Here is a 15,636-nt window from a genome sequence, read left to right on the forward strand (position 1 = left end):
CATTGCGTCTGTTCAGTAAGTGAGGAAGCTTGTCAAGGGAAGGCAGGGTCCAGCCTTGTCACTTTACACATAGGTAAACTGAGGATACGAGTGGTTTGTTGACCTATCCGTGGTCATACAGTCAGTGACAGAAGACCCAGGTCCCGAGGTTCACGGCTTTGCCTGGGGGAGAACTGGGAACGACAGTACTCCAGCTCTTGAGAAAACTTTGCTTTTCAGGTCATGGCTTCGGTCCTGTCCGAGTTGCCATCCTCCTTCCCCTGGTTGTCCTGTCTTATCCTGAGGCATTTCCTTTCAGCCTTGCAGAGCTCTCCCCTGCTTGTGTGGTTGGGCTGGCTGAGAATCTGCCTACATTGCATGGTGCACTATCGTTCTATACATTCAGGGCACTTCCCGTCGGTACCTCATTGGTTCCCCACTGCATTCCTGGAAAATACAGCTTGTTGTTGTCATTCTCATTTTACAGAGGAGGAAATTGAGGTACAGAGGTAGTGACAATGTCATACTGCTGTAGGGGGTGTGTTAATTTCCTATTGCTGCTGTAACACGTGATCACATACTCAGTGGCTTTAAATAACACTGATTCATTTTCTTACAGTTCTAAAGGTCAGCATTCTGAAATGGGTCTCACTGAGCTAAAATAAAGGTATCAGCAGGGCTGTAATTCTTCTGGAGGCTCCAGGGGATAAATAATTTCTGTGTCTTTTCCAGCCTCTAGAGGCCATCTGCATTCCTTGGCTCGTGCCCCCTTCCTCCATTTTTAAAGCCAGCAATAGCTGGCCAAGTCTTTCTTACATTGTGTCACTATGACACTGACCGTGCTGCTTTCCTCTCCCACATTTAAGGACCTTAGTGATTCCACATTGGGACCACCCAGATAAAACAGGATAATCTCCTTTAAGATCACCTGCTTGGCAATCGAAATTTCATCTGCTGCCTTAATCCCCCTTCCCATGTAACAAAACATATTCACGGGTTCTTGGGATTAGGATGTGGACATCCATCCTTAGGAGGTATTATTCTGCCTACCACAGCGGGTGACATTTAAACTCAGGGCTTTTGAGTCCAATCTCTGATGCCTCCAAATACCAACATGGAAGCCTGTTGTGACTTGATTTCTCAAGGCCAGCTAAACCCCAAGTTTCCAGGAGCGCCTGCTCTAATTACAACCTGTTTTTCTGGGCTCTGGTCCGTACCCTGGTAGAGCATTTTATGGAAACTTATGTTTCTAAAAGGATGGTTGGATGGCAGGTAAAGTTACTTTGAGGGGGGAGGCATGTGACTCAGTTTCCACTTCACACTTTTTCTGAGTAAAGCCCAGGGAAAGTGAGTAAAACCTTTCCTCTCACACACAGGTGCTCTTTGACCACATGAGACCTGTAGTCCTCTCTGCTCTTGGGCAGAGTCTGCCACTCACTGAACCTCTTGACAAATGCATTGTAATGAATTCTGCTTCATTATCCTTTTGTTGTTGTTCCAGAAAATACATGAAAAATTAAATGCAGTTGCCACCATATAGCAAATGTATTGGAGGCAAGTAGGCTGCTTCTGACAGGATTTCCTGCTGTTTCTTTCATTCTGACACCAAATGTGAAAAAGTAGTTTGTTCTTAACATCGAAGCTCTACCCTGATGTGTGAGTTTCATCTTTTCATCTAGCCCGCAGTTCCTGAGAATCAGGGATGTCCATACTTCCCAGCTCAGCTGCGGTCTCCCCATTGTCCACCTTCACCTGGAATCTTTCCTCCTGGTACCTAGTACCTTCTGCATATCCAGCCACGTGCTAGGCACTGAGGGATGCAAGAAATGGAAGGCAGTTTCTGACTCTGAGACACATTTGGGAACTTAAGGGACAAAGCTCAACTTAGTGGAACCCAGTGGACTCAGTACAGAAAAAGTCGCCAAGCAGGAAAGATTAGATATACACAGAGAATCAGGCCTTTACTCCAGGCTGCGCTAGCCAGGGAGAGCTTTTTAGAACAGGGATCCTTTTCTAGAGGGCAGGATTTGAGCTGGAGAAAGAAGGAAGGTTATTGCAATGGGAGGGGGCCAGCTGAGCAGAGGTGTGGAGGCAACTATTCACATGGCCCGCATGGAGACCGACTGCTAGGCCCTTGTGCTAGTTTGCTCTAGTGCAGTGGAGGGGCTGGGAGATGAGGAGAGAAGCACTGTGGCTAGGAGTGGAGGACTGAGTTTGGGTGCAAGCTCTTAGTTATCGGATGCTCCCCAGGCCATGGTTAGGACACCCATAACAGGAGACTAGCCTCTCCTTCCCTCCATGGACAGGACAGGAACCTGGGCTGAGGAGGGGACCTGACACTCTATCCTGAGGCCTCGTGCCCAACTGGGACAGTCTTTTGCTGGTCTACACAGGCCTTAATTGTTCTTGGCATTTTGTTGCCTTTGTTCTTCTGCATTCGGTGCCAGCCATGCTCTGGGCCTGTAGGAAAGAGGGTGCTGGTTGGCTGCAGAGCCCCGAGAGTTCATGCCCCTGACCTTTCCTGTCTTCTGCAGGAGGCTGCAGACCTGTCCTCCCTGAAGCCCAAGTTGGACGAGCTGGGCATCCCCCTCTACGCAGTGGTAAAGGAGCACGTCAAGACTGAAGTGAAGGACTTCCAGCCTTATTTCAAAGGAGAAATCTTCCTGGATGAAAAGGTACGTGTGCTGTGAGCCTGTCGGACACAGACCGCTGGGGATTGCGCTTGTGCGTGGAGAGTTCGGTGGCCCAAAGCATGTCTGGACAGGAGTTGGAGTCGGCCTCCCTTTCAGCTGCCCCTAGCCCTCTGAGCAGAGCATGAGTGAAAAAAACTTAAGAGCTGTCCTTCAGTTATTACTTGAGCCCTTCCTGACTTGTGACCCGGGAATGGGAGCCTTGGAAATAGCTGAAAGCTCCACCGGTTTCCCTGCGCTGCAGGGGTTTGCCCAGCACAAGCCCCTGTCCCTTAATTCATTGCAGCCATAGTTCTTTCCCCTTTACTAACCTCTGCAGAATGTAGGACTGTTATCACTCTTTCAGGCCCAAGAACCCTGTACGTCCATAGCAAGAGATTAGAGTCAGGGTGGCAGGCCGCAGGGTTCTCTTTAGCTCGGGCAGTTGAGAGCGCTCCTGGGTGGCAGCTGTGTGTCGGGTGGTGGAGGACAGGAACCAGCAGCCTTTGGGTCTTTGTCTGAACACAGATGCCCTGCTGGGAACTTTCCTCCCTGGGGAAGGCCGGCATATGGGCTACTCATGTGGGGTCTGTCTTCCTCACTCCTACAGAAGAAGTTCTATGGTCCGGAAAGGCGGAAGATGATGTTCATGGGATTTGTCCGTCTGGGTGTCTGGTACAACTTCTTCCGGGCCCGGAGTGGAGGCTTTTCTGGAAACCTGGAAGGCGAGGGCTTCATCCTTGGGGGAGTTTTTGTGGTGGGACCAGGAAAGCAGGTAAATTGCTAGCGTGTTCACTCGTGGGTCTGTGAGCATGAGACCCCGATGTGTCGGGTGGGAGGGTGGCTTTCCCTGCTCGGAGTCTCCCAGCCTTCCTTCCAGAAAGCCAGGGAGCATGAGGAAGGGGAAGGGAGGGAAATGATCGTTTATTGCACGCCTGCTCTCTCGGCACCTCACACACGACCCCCTCCCTCGTCACAGTAACATCGCGACATAGTCTGAGTCTTGCAGGTAAATAACTTGTGAGGGGGCAAGTGACTGCACCAAGGAGGACAGCTCCTCAGTGGCACTTCAGGAGCCTGGACCCGGGTTTCCTGATGTCAAGTTCTGTTTTCTACACTAGAACAAAAGCAGAGTCTTTATTCTGTGAAGAATTTACTCCCTTGCAGTGTTCCCTGTCACTGAGGATGGACAGTAGAGAAAAGTGAAGAGGAGAGAAGGAATGGAAAGAGACCTCGTTGGGGGAGCAGCAGGGAGCTGTGCTGGGTGGTGCTTTCCCTGCGGGGGTCCTGGTGGCCTGGCTGTCTCTGGAGGGGCAGCAGACTTCTCTGCACACTCTATTTCAGGCCCTGGCTGTGGGGATCCAGAGTCAGCACGGGGGCTTAAGGGAAGGTGTGGAGAGATGAGGTCTCTGTGGGCTCAGGAGGCGGGTGGGTGGATGCTCCACGGCAGACTCACGGCAGTGCCAGCAGAGGCCGGGTGGCCTCAGAGAAAGGACAGGGTACAGTGAGTGCAGGCTCAAGGCCTGGCAGGAAGACCCAGTGGTCTGATTTCTAGGCTCGTCTGACCAACTTCGGGCATGACATTAACATTTGAGCTTGTCTGTAAAAAGACAGGGTTGGAATTCCCTGGCGGTCCAGTGGTTAGGGCTCGGTGCTTCCACTGCAGGGGGCACGGGTTCGATCCCTGGTCAGGGAACTAAGATCCCAAAAGCCACATGGTGCGGCCAAAAAGAAAAAAGAAGACAGGGTTGGTCTGCATGGTGGAACTCACCACTGACGTTGATAACTGCATACTTTCCCCAGTTGGGGAGGAAAGCTAGTGGGACTAGAATGCCTTCAATTTTAAGCTGTATTTCGAATCTCTTCCTTTTAAACCTTGGTATCTGCAGTTGCTTGTCTGTGTGAGAATCTAGCATGAATTGGTGTCTGATATAACATAAACCTGTTTGCTAACTTTCTGGTAATGTATCGAAATGTCTTAGTGATAACGGCTGCCAGTGAGTACCTGCCTTGTGCCAGGTGCTCATATACGTGATCTCCTGTCTTCTCTGCAACCAGTCTGGGATGGTCGGTATTTTTATTCCTATCTACATGTAAGGAAGTGGGCCTATGAAATAACTCAGCCAAAGATATGGGGCTAGTATGTGGTGCAAAGGGAATGAAACTCAGGAACTCCGATCTGTCCTGCTCCAGAGACCCTGCCCTTCCCTTGCCCATAGCCCCACTTTGGAGGTGGTTCCCAAAGACCCCTTCCAGGTACCCTTGCACTTGGGCAGGCCACTTCCTCAGGATCCCTCAGCCTCTTCCCACTCCGGGCCCCTGGGATTCCTTCCCCTTCCTATCTCTGCCTTTCCTCAGCCCCCAGGGAAGGGTTTGGCTCACCTGCCAGCCTCCTCTTGCCTGGCAGTGACTCACCTGGTGCTCACGGGCTGCCCAAGCCTGCTGGCTCGCTCCTGGGGTGTTGTTTGACTTTGCTGGTGCTCCCCGGAGCTCCTGTCTTCCTCCTTCCTGGTGGAAGGCTGACCAGGCTGGCCTGGCCTCAGGGCTTACCTCCGTGTTTCTTCAGAGCAGAGTTTTTGCAGTCCCACTGTGCCAGGTGCCACTCAGTAGGGATTTCCTTTGTCATAATAATCTTTAAAGCATACTTAACTTTAAAGAAGCAGTGTGTTTTCAACATAGGAAATTTGAAAACAGAGAAGGTGGGGAGAGCCATTCTATAAGCTCAGCTACCAGGGACAACCTCTTAGGACAGAGCTGAGCTGACAGGCCTTTTGTTTTTTTTTTTAGAAAACGGTACCTTACTAAACTAGATGTTCTTTTTTCATTTAACAGCGTGTCATGAACATTTCCCCATGTCATCATATGTTCTTCCTCAGTGTTTTTAACGTCTGCAAACCGCGCTAATGAGCGAGTGAATGTACTTTCCTGATCTGCTTCTCTGTAGTCACCACAGTGTGGTGGCACTTTTCTTTTTATAAATCTTTATAAATAATGGTACAAAGAACATGTTTATAAATGTTTATTTTTTAAATTCAATTTGAGTTTAATTTGTCACCTATCAAAGAACCCTTTAACAAGGATTCCTTGATGCTGATCTCAAACACATTTTATCTTTTTTACAACTTTAGGGTATTTTGGGGTGTAGTATGTCTTAGTGCATTTTGCTTCATGGTATCAGAAGTGAGTGGCCTCCAGTTTCGTAGGAAAACTAAAGATAGCGTCTCCCTTTTCAGGTGTTCACTTAGTGCCTGTCAAGGTCTGACCTCTGAGCTCTACTTCCACAACTCCAGGCTTTTCTGTGCAAGCTCATTCTGTTCTTTCTGCCTGGAATGTTCTTTTACGTGCATCTCTACCTGTAGACATGCTCTATCACCTGTGAAGCCTCCTGACTTCCGGCTCCCAAAGTGCTGCTTGTACAGTCCAAATATTGCGGAGGAGCCTCCCCTGATCTACCTTCCCCAAAAGACTGAACTCTTCAAGGGCAGAGCCGGGACCAATTCGGATCTCTGTTCCTTGCTGCCCAAGCAAGGGCCTTGTTGGACAGCTGGCGCTCAGTGTCTGTCTCATGAATGAATGACTCAAGAGTGAGGACTGATGTACCCTCTTGTTTCCTTTCAGGGCATTCTTCTGGAGCACCGAGAAAAAGAATTTGGAGACAAAGTAAACCTAGTTTCTGTTCTGGAAGCTGCTAAGAAGATCATCAAACCACAGACTTCAGCCTCAGAGAAGAAATGATTGTGTGAAACTGCCCAGCTCAGGGATAACTAGGGCTCTCACCCGTGTTCATGGGATGTGTTGTGTTTCCACTGCTGTCCCTAAGGAGTTAGAAACCCATTTATGCCATATTCTCAGTATAGACAATTAACATATTTTAATATTGTACTCTGTTTAGGCCTAATAAGGCAAAATAACCCCCAAACAAGACTGATAAAAATCTAAAAAGCTAATTAATAAGGCTTATTTCAGCTAAAACCTGGAAAATCTGAGGCTTAAAGTTGACTGCTACACCTCATTACAAACATATATGGTGTTTGAGTGCTGTTATTTGAAATGATTTTCATTTTCGTGTCTTTAAAAATCTAAGAAAAGTTGGTGATTGACTTGAAGATTAACGGTATAAGGTTCTGGCTTGTGTTTTCAATGAATGATTCATGTTAGTGATTTTGCTGTCTTTCCTAGAGGAATGACTTGGCATTTAAAATTGGTAGCTGTTTTCCTGTTGATGGTTTTCTAGCCTAATCTGGTGACTGAGGAGGAAAAAGGACAGAGAAGATGAAATGTAACTTAGTTCACTGGTTTGTTATGATTTATTATATTATGTTGAAGTAATACTCGTATAAAAGAACTATGTGCTTTGGATGGCTCGATAAAGGTAAACTATAAAGTGAAATCTATTTTTTCATTGTCTTCCATTCTAATCTTGGAGATTTGATTTTCTAGAAGAGATGATCAGTAAAATTGGGCTCTAATAAAATCAGGCATCAGAAATTGCCCATATGTACAAACGTTTCTGACAAAACTAACAATAAAAATATTTACCGTAGTAACGGCTGAATTTTTTAAATCAGTGGGGCCAAAGACACTGAACATGAAAAATCAGTATTCTGCATGTGTATGGGGTAGGGTCGGGGGAGGAGTTCCTCTAGTTCTAATGATCTAAGAGGTTTCCAAATGCCCAGAAAAGTTCATCCTGTCATTCATGTTAGTGATTTTACTGACTTTCCTAGAGGAATGACTTGGCATTTAAAACTGGTAGCTGCTTTCCTATTGATGGTTTTCTAGCCTAATTTGGTGACTGAGGAGGAAGAAGGACAGAGAAGATGAAATGTAACTTAGTTCATTGGTTTGTTATCTTTGAAATTTTGTCACGTGAGTAAGTATGAGGTCAGCAAGAGCCTGAAGGGAGCTCTGCCCTAGGGAGTCTGCTCAAGGCACCAAATTGGCCCAGGAGTAGGAAGGCGGGGATGGGAGTCTAGAGAAGAGGACTACAGTGGTCCCCTCATATGTATATGTTCCAAGACTCCCTGTGGATGCCTGAAACCATGGAAGGTATCGAACACTATGCATACTGTGTTTTTTCCTATACATACGTACCTATTATTTTAATTTATAAATTAGACACAATAAGAGATTAACAATAATTAATAATAAAATAGAACAATTATAATACTATACTGTGATAAAAGTTATGTGACTGTGGTCTCTTTCAAAACATCTATCATACTTATCCTTCTTGTGATGATGTGAGATGATTATGTGCTGAGATGAAGCGAGGTGAATGATGTAGGCATTGTGATGTAGGGTTAGACTACTACTGACCTTTTGACACTAAGTCAGAGGGAGGATTGTCTGCTTCAGGTGATCCTGGATTACTGAGCCATGACAATGTCAGTGATTGGAAGTCAGCAGCAGACGATGTTGATGGCTGGGGATTCCAGGCAGGACAGAGCGGGACAGCACGAGATTTTATCATGCTACTCAGAATGGTGTGTGATTTAAAACTTATAAATTGTTTTTTTCTGAAATTTGCCATGTAATGTTTTCAGAGGGCAGTTGACTGTGGGAAATTGAAAGGGTGGAAAGCAAAACCACAGATAAGGGGAAACTATTGTATTTACCCAAGGAACCAAAGCAGCCAGGAGGAGGGGAGTCAGTGTTTATCCAGGAAAGCAAGGATGAAGACTGAGGTTGGAGGTAAAGCTGGGAAGGCAGGCGTGACGACACTGAGTGTACAGTAAGTAGGGGCAGCTAGTTCAGGACTAAGACCAGGACTGGGTCTGACTTCATGTGGTGGCGGCTATGTGGTATGTGCAGGGGCCCCTGAAGTGCTGGGCTCCTGCAGACGTTGAGGCAGCGCTCTTTAGTACTTGAAGAGGGTCAATACAGTGACTCAGCCCCCAGTAGCTGTAATCTCTGGGACTCCAGCTATTGATAGGATAACCCAGATGAGAATTCTTTTTAATCAATTAATTTATTTATTTTTTGGCTGTGTTTGGTTTTTGTTGCTGCACACGGGTTTTCTCTAGTTGTGGCGAGCAGGGGCTACTCTTGGTTGCAGAGCGTGGGCTTCTCATTGTGGTGGCTTCTCTTGTTGCAGAGCATGGGCTCTAGGCACGCAGGCTCAGTAGTCGTGACACATGGGCTCTAGAGCGCAGGCTCAGTAGTTGTGGCGCACGGGCTTAGTTGCTCTGCGGCATGTGGGATCTTCCCGGACCAGGGCTTGAACCCATGTCCCCTGCATCAGCAGGCAGATTCTTAACCACGGAGCCACCAGGTAAGCCCCCACATGAGAATTCTTTGGTGCCTAGAAGACACTTGATTCTGAAACAGTTCTCCTGCAACCAAAGAAGAGCAGAGCCTGCAAGGACATTGCTGCAATGGATGTTTAGAGAGGAACCTTACTGTGATCTCCTTCACCAGCTGTTTTACTCCTGGGTCTTTACGTGCATTGTGTCTTCTCTCTCCAATTAGCATGGCATTATGGAAAGAACGCCAGACTGAGTTCTATAGTGGGTTCAAGTTCTAGTTTAACTGTGTGACTTTGAGCAAAGCTCTGACCCTAATCTCTCAATGGTAGAATGGGCATAATAATTCCTGTCTGTAGTTGAGGGCTGTTTATTAGAAGTCATTTAGGGAATGATAAATATTATGAAACAGTGCTTCTCCAACTTTCATATACATGCAAATCACCTAAGGATCTTGTTAAATGGAGATGGTTAAAGAAAAGCCAAACACTAGTTAAAGGTAGTGTAGACAGATTTTACTTGGTAACTCCTGTAGTTAGGGGAGAGCCCTCAGTATAGAACTGAATTCAGGCAGGCTCTGTACAAAGGTGACTGGAATTTTAAAGGGAAAATGAAGAAGTGGGAGGGGAGACAAGCGGGGGCTTGAGCAGAGTCAGAGTAGTGGAAAATTACAGAAAGCAGGTGGGGGGACTGATCGCTGTGATTAGCCTTTGACAAGCATTAGCAGGTTCTCTTTTCTTTTATAAACTAATCGAGAATCCATAATAATTCAAACTACCGAGAGAATATACGAGACAGTCCTTGTAGGAAAGTTGATGGTTCTCAAAATGGATGCACAGTAGAATCACCTGAGGGGGTTTTAAAAAATTCTGATGTCCTGGCCACACACCCGGGCCCATTAAATCAGAATCTCAGGGATGGGACTCAGGTAACAACATTTCTTAAAGCTCCTAGGTGATTCCAATATGCAACCAAAGTTGAGAACCATCTTAAAAGAATTTAGCATTAAGTCTAGAAGACCAGTGCTCACAACTTAAGAGAACTTACCCAGAACCAGGCTGGGTTCTTAAGAGAACTTACCCAGAACCAGGCTGCCCCTGGTAATCTCTGATGAGTTTTGGAAAATAGTCTTTGGATGGCAAGGGTCAGGGATGGTATGGACATGGATGTAGAGGGAGCCTGGGCTGGAACTGAACCTTCAAGGTGGAGAAGATTTGGGTAGGTGGCCAGTGTAAAGAGGTCATTTCAGATAGGATCAAGCCCCTGAACCAAGAGGTAACCAGAGGAACAGTGAATCGGCAATGGGAAAACAGGTGAGAGGCGGGTCTGTTTTGTTTTCCTGCTTCTGTGTTCCTTTCCCCAATACACTGATTTCTCAAAAGCAGTACCCTTTTCAGATCAATGAGGAAACAGCAAATCCAAAGGTCCAGAGGTGGGGATGAGATTATGTTCAAGGAACAAAAAGAAAGCGAATGTGGCTACAGCAACATGAGTGAGGAGCAGAGGTAGATGAGACTGTAACAGAAGCACAAGCCTGACTCCATACTGGATCTATTCCTTTAGTGCTAACTCTTGTGCTCTGTGGCCTGTGCTTAGTCATGCTGGCTCTGCACCTTTGTAAAAGAATGTTGCCTATAGCCTGAAGTATACAGGATAGCCCATTCTTAAGGCTTTGACCTTTAAAAAGTTGCAGAATATGACTTCCCTGGTGGTGCAGTGGTTAAGAATCCGCCTGCCAATGCAGGGGACACGGGTTCGAGCCCTGGTCCGGGAAGATCCCACGTGCTGCGGAGCAACTAAGCCCGTGCACCACAACTACTGAACCTGTGCTCTACAACCCGTGAGCCACAACTACTGAACCCATGTGCCACAACTACTGAAGCCCGTGCGCCTAGAGCCCATGCTCTGCAACAAGAGAAGCCACTGCAATGAGAAGCCCGCGCACCGCAACGAAGAGTAGCTCCCGCTTGCCACAACTAGAGAAAGCCCACATGCAGCAAAAAAGACCCAATGCAGCCAAAAATTTTAAAAAATTAAGAAAAAACGTTGCAGATAGAAAATAGCAATTATCTTGTTGGAAATTTATAGGAACAGTGTAACCAGACCTCTGTGGACAGCTGCAAGAACAAAGGATTCCTGCATCAAGAAGTATGCAACAACCAGCTACCTGCCTCCCCCTTTAGTATAAAAGAAGCCCAAATTCTAACGGGTAAGATGGTTCTTTGGGACACTAGTCCACCATCTTCTTGGTCTGCTGGCTTTCTGAATAAAGTTGCTATTCCTTGCCCCAACAACTCCTCTCTCGACTTACTGGCCTGACGTGGCGGCGAGCGGTACGATCTTGGACTCAGTAACAAGATCAGAAGGTGGTGAGATGGTAGAAATGCATGCCATGTTCTGGCAGGCCCAGGTAAAACTTGATTTTACCGAGAGAGATGGGAATCCATTGGAGGGTTTTGAGAAGAGGAATGATCTGATTTATATTATCCTGACTGCTTTGAGACAATCAATTACAGGAGATCAACCAGGGAGACCACTTAGGATGCTACTGCAATAATCCAGGCAAAAGATTATGATGGCTGGAACCCAGTGGTAGCAGTGGAGGTGATGAGAAATTGTCAGATATATTTGAAGACAGAGCTAAGGGGATTTCCAAATGAATGGATTTGGGACATTAAAAAAGGAGTCAAGGATGACTCCAAGGTTTTTGACCTGAACCACTAACTGCACATGAATTTTGCAGTAAAAGAGAGCAGAAAATGATGATGTAGAAGTAAGGTTTTAACCAGCTATAACAGTTACAATGAATGAACCAGAGGTGTAAGTATCAACTGGGATGCATCAGAACCATGCTAGGTAAAAACAAGCTCCCAGTGGTACACTCAGTAGGATACAATTTATATAAATTTTTAAGACTGCACAACAGTAACCTTTAAACCTCCATACACAAGGTAGTAAAGTGTAAAAACACATATGGAATGATAAACAATGTGCAGCCAGGGTTCCACACCATCTGGCTGCTTCACACTTTTACAAATTCTATTGCCCAGGCCAGATCCTAGTCCAGTTAAACCAGAATCTCTGGGCATGCATCCAGGATGGATCCAGTATTTTTTTAAAGCTCCCTAGGGGGTTCTAGTATGTAGGCAAGGTGGAAAACCACTGCCTTAAATTGAGAAACAACTGTGATATCTTAGAGAAGTACAAGGAATTTTCCCCTTTTATATCTAAGGCTTGAATAGAGTATCTGTTTTAGAGCTAGGCAAGAGACACCCATGCCCTAATTTCCATGTTGTTCAGTCAGGACACACGAAGAAACTCTCCCAAGAGGCAGATGAGCCCAGACTGTGGTCTTCTAACATCCAAGGACCTCCTCGGAGAAATGGCTGATTACAAGCTTAGGGCAGAGAATGTACAAGATGAGCCTGGAACATCTTGTCATAGCGGTTGTCAAGCAAGCTCCCATACACTACTGAAGGCCTGTAGAAAGAAAGGACCCAGGATCCACCTTGAAAAGGTTCTTTCTTGCTAAAGATGGGACAATATGAGCATCTTTAGTTAAAATGGACTAAAACACATCAGATATCCGTAAGTTCATAATGATCCTTAAAAAATAAAAAAATCATTGGATGATACGAAGAAATCAATTCATTTTAAAACCTGGAAAAGAATAAAGAAATAAGCACTTATCCTATCTTTGTTGCTTCACAGTAACCAAAGAGTTGATGAGAGAAGTTTCTCATTACAGAAGTACTTGCTCAGGGCTGGTCCAGCCTAATTAGAATGGGAATGGTCGCAGTGTGGCCAGTGGGAGAGGCCAAGTCCCTGGAAATGCCTCTCTGGCTCAGTCCATAGGGCAGCTCCTTACAAGCTTCCTCCTAGCAGATGGTGCCTCGAACTACTCTCCACATCCAGCAAGACATTCTGGTTCCATTTCCTACTCCAAATGCTCCCTCAGTACAGACTGAGTCAGTTAAAATCTTGATCCTACCCCTCACTTTATGGGGGAAAACAGAATTCTGGGGAGATGATGTTATAGGACCCAAACTGGTCAGGAGCAGCTTTTTGATGGAGAGAAAAGAGCTCTGAACTAAGCCTCCAGAGCTGGGACACCAATTTGCTAGGAAACCTTGTGCTGGTCTCTTTCTTCTCTAGGCCTATTTCTTCATCTGTGTCATCTACGGGCTATTCTAGATTTGGTAGCTACAAGCCCTGTATAATTCATATAATTCGTTCATCAGGTCAAACCTATAGCCCAGATCTCTATGCTGTTGTTACAGAACCAGCCCTCCTTGGATCAATGGACTGGACATTCCAGGAAAGCAGGGAATTGTTGATCTTGTTCATCCTGGTTTCCTCAGCACCCAGTATAGAGCCTATTCCTCAATAAATAATAGAGCTTGGATGGCAAAAACAGCCATAAGAAAAGTCAAAAGGCCAATAAACAACAGGGAAAAAACACTTGCAATTCAAACTACAAAAGGATGGTTTTTCAAATACCAGTTCCTACAAATCAATAAAAGGTTAACAGAATTCCAGTTTCCAGTCCCCCCAAGTAAAGAGCTTGGAAGTTAATACTCTATCCTAACAAGTAAAAAACTAGAAAATCAACAACTCTTCTTAGATCTTTAAAAGAAATGAGGCAACAGGGAAAACTGCTGGCCCCCAAAGTGGAGAGTCCAACAGGCCAATACAGAGAATTACAACTTACTGAAGTACAAATCCATGTGTAGAAACCTCTGTGGGCACCAATTCTAGGACAAGAATACCTAAACTGTAATTGATGAATTGCTGGAGGCTCAGTGTGGGCAAGTCTTCGAGTCAAAAACTCCAGGGGACTAAGTCATAGGGAGTCCCCACACTTTTGTGAGTTTTACCTCCAGAAACTTGACCAGGTTCTCACAGTAAGTATTAGAGAAAAATCCCCTCATGCTTCTGGCAGGGGGAGGGGAAAAGCAACCATTTTGAACTATGCCAGAGCTATCTAACCAGAGCCTAGCTGGCATGGGGGAAAAGAAATACCTTACTCCAGCAGACTCTAGCCTTCCATGTAGGAGAAAGGAAATCCCTAACTACAGCCCACTCTAGCCAACCTGTCCCACCTATGTGGGGATGGGATACTAAGAAGCACTTGGGAAGTTCACAGTCCAGGTGCACAGGCTCAGTAAAAGACTCAGACTTAATCACAGGACTAATAACACTCCCTCTACCCCACCCCCACATTACTAAATTGCTAAACAGCAATTCCTTTCACCCAGTATACCATGCCCTGCAATCAAAAAAAAAAATTACAAAGCATACTAAAAGACAAAAATCATAGTTTGAAGAGACAAAAATGAGCCTCAGAACCAGACTCAGATATGGCAGGGATGACTGGAATTATCATATCGGGAATTTAAAATAACTATGATTACTATGCTAAGGGCTCTTATGGATAAAGTAGACAGCATGAAACAACAGATAGACAATGTAAGCAGAGAGATGGATATTCTAAGAAAGAATAAAAAAGAAAAGCTAGAGATAAAAAACACTGGAACAGAAACGAAGAATGCCTTTGATGAGCTTTCAAATAGACGGGACACAGCTGAGAAAAGAACCTCTGTGCTTGAGGATATCTCAATAGAAACTTCCCAAACTGAAGAGCCTCATCCACCAGAGGGCAGACAGCAGAAGCAAGAAGAACTACAATTCTGTGGCCTGTGGAAGGAAAACCACATTCACAGAAAGACAAAATGAAAAGGCAGAGGACTTTGTACCAGATGAAGGAACAAGATAAAACCCCATAAAAACAACTAAATGAAGTGGAGATAGGCAACCTTCCAGAAAAATAATTCAGAATAATGATAGTGAAGATGATCCAAGACCTCAGAAGAAGAATGGAGGCAAAGATCGAGAAGACGCAAGAAATGTTTAACAAAGACCTAGAAGAATTAAAGAACAAACAAACAGAGATTAACAATACAATAACTGAAATGAAAAATACACTAGAAGGAATCAATAGCAGAATAACTGAGGCAGAAGAACAGATGAGTGACCTGGAAGACAGAATGGTGGAATTCACTGCTGTGGAACAGACTAAAGAAAAAAGAATGAAAAGAAATGAAGACAGCCTAAGAGACCTCTGGGACAACATTAAACCCAACAACATTCACGTTACAGGGGTCCCAGAAGGAGAAGAGAGAGAGAAAGGACCCGAGAAAATATTTGAAGAGATTATAGTCAAAAACTTCCCTAACATTGGAAAGGAAATAGCCACCCAAGTCCAGGAAGTGCAGAGTGTCCCAGACAGGATAAACCCAAGGAGAAACATGCCGAGACCCATAGTAATCAAACTGACAAAAATTAAAGACAAAGAAAAATTATTGAAAGCAACGAGGGAAAAATGACAAAAAATATACAAGGGAACTCCCATAAGGTTAACAACTGATTTCTCAGCAGAAACTCTACAAGCCAGAGGGAGTGGCATGATATATTTAAAGTGATGAAAGGGAAGAACCTACAACCAAGATTACTCTACCCAGCAAGGATCTCATTCAGATTTGACAGAGAAATCAAAAGCTTTACAGACAAGCAAAAGCTAAGAGAATTCAGCACCACCAAATCAGCTCTACAACAAATGCTAAATGAACTTCTCTAAGTGGGAAACACAAGAGAAGAAAAGGACCTACAAAAACAAACCCATAACAATTAAGAAAATGGTAATAGGAACATAAATATCGATAATTACCTTAAACGTGAATGGA

At 45.2% G+C, this 15,636-nt stretch overlaps 1 protein-coding gene across 1 annotated transcript in view; it reads left to right on the forward strand.

Moving 5' to 3' along the window:
* PRXL2A (peroxiredoxin like 2A) overlaps positions 1-7,758 on the forward strand; it is a 19,812-nt gene extending 12,054 nt beyond the window's left edge. The window contains exons 3-6 of the mRNA XM_029244797.1: positions 1,659-1,749; positions 2,331-2,654; positions 3,259-3,423; positions 6,267-7,758. Coding sequence (XP_029100630.1) covers positions 1,659-1,749; positions 2,331-2,654; positions 3,259-3,423; positions 6,267-6,383 — 697 coding nt within the window. The 3' untranslated portion in view covers positions 6,384-7,758. The remainder of the gene's footprint in view (positions 1-1,658; positions 1,750-2,330; positions 2,655-3,258; positions 3,424-6,266) is intronic.
* The last annotated feature ends 7,878 nt before the right edge of the window (positions 7,759-15,636 follow it).

Source organism: Monodon monoceros, unplaced genomic scaffold (genome assembly GCF_005190385.1).
Source record: "Monodon monoceros isolate NGI ecotype Baffin Bay Population unplaced genomic scaffold, NGI_Narwhal_1 Super_Scaffold_4, whole genome shotgun sequence".
Lineage (NCBI taxonomy): Eukaryota > Metazoa > Chordata > Mammalia > Artiodactyla > Monodontidae > Monodon > Monodon monoceros.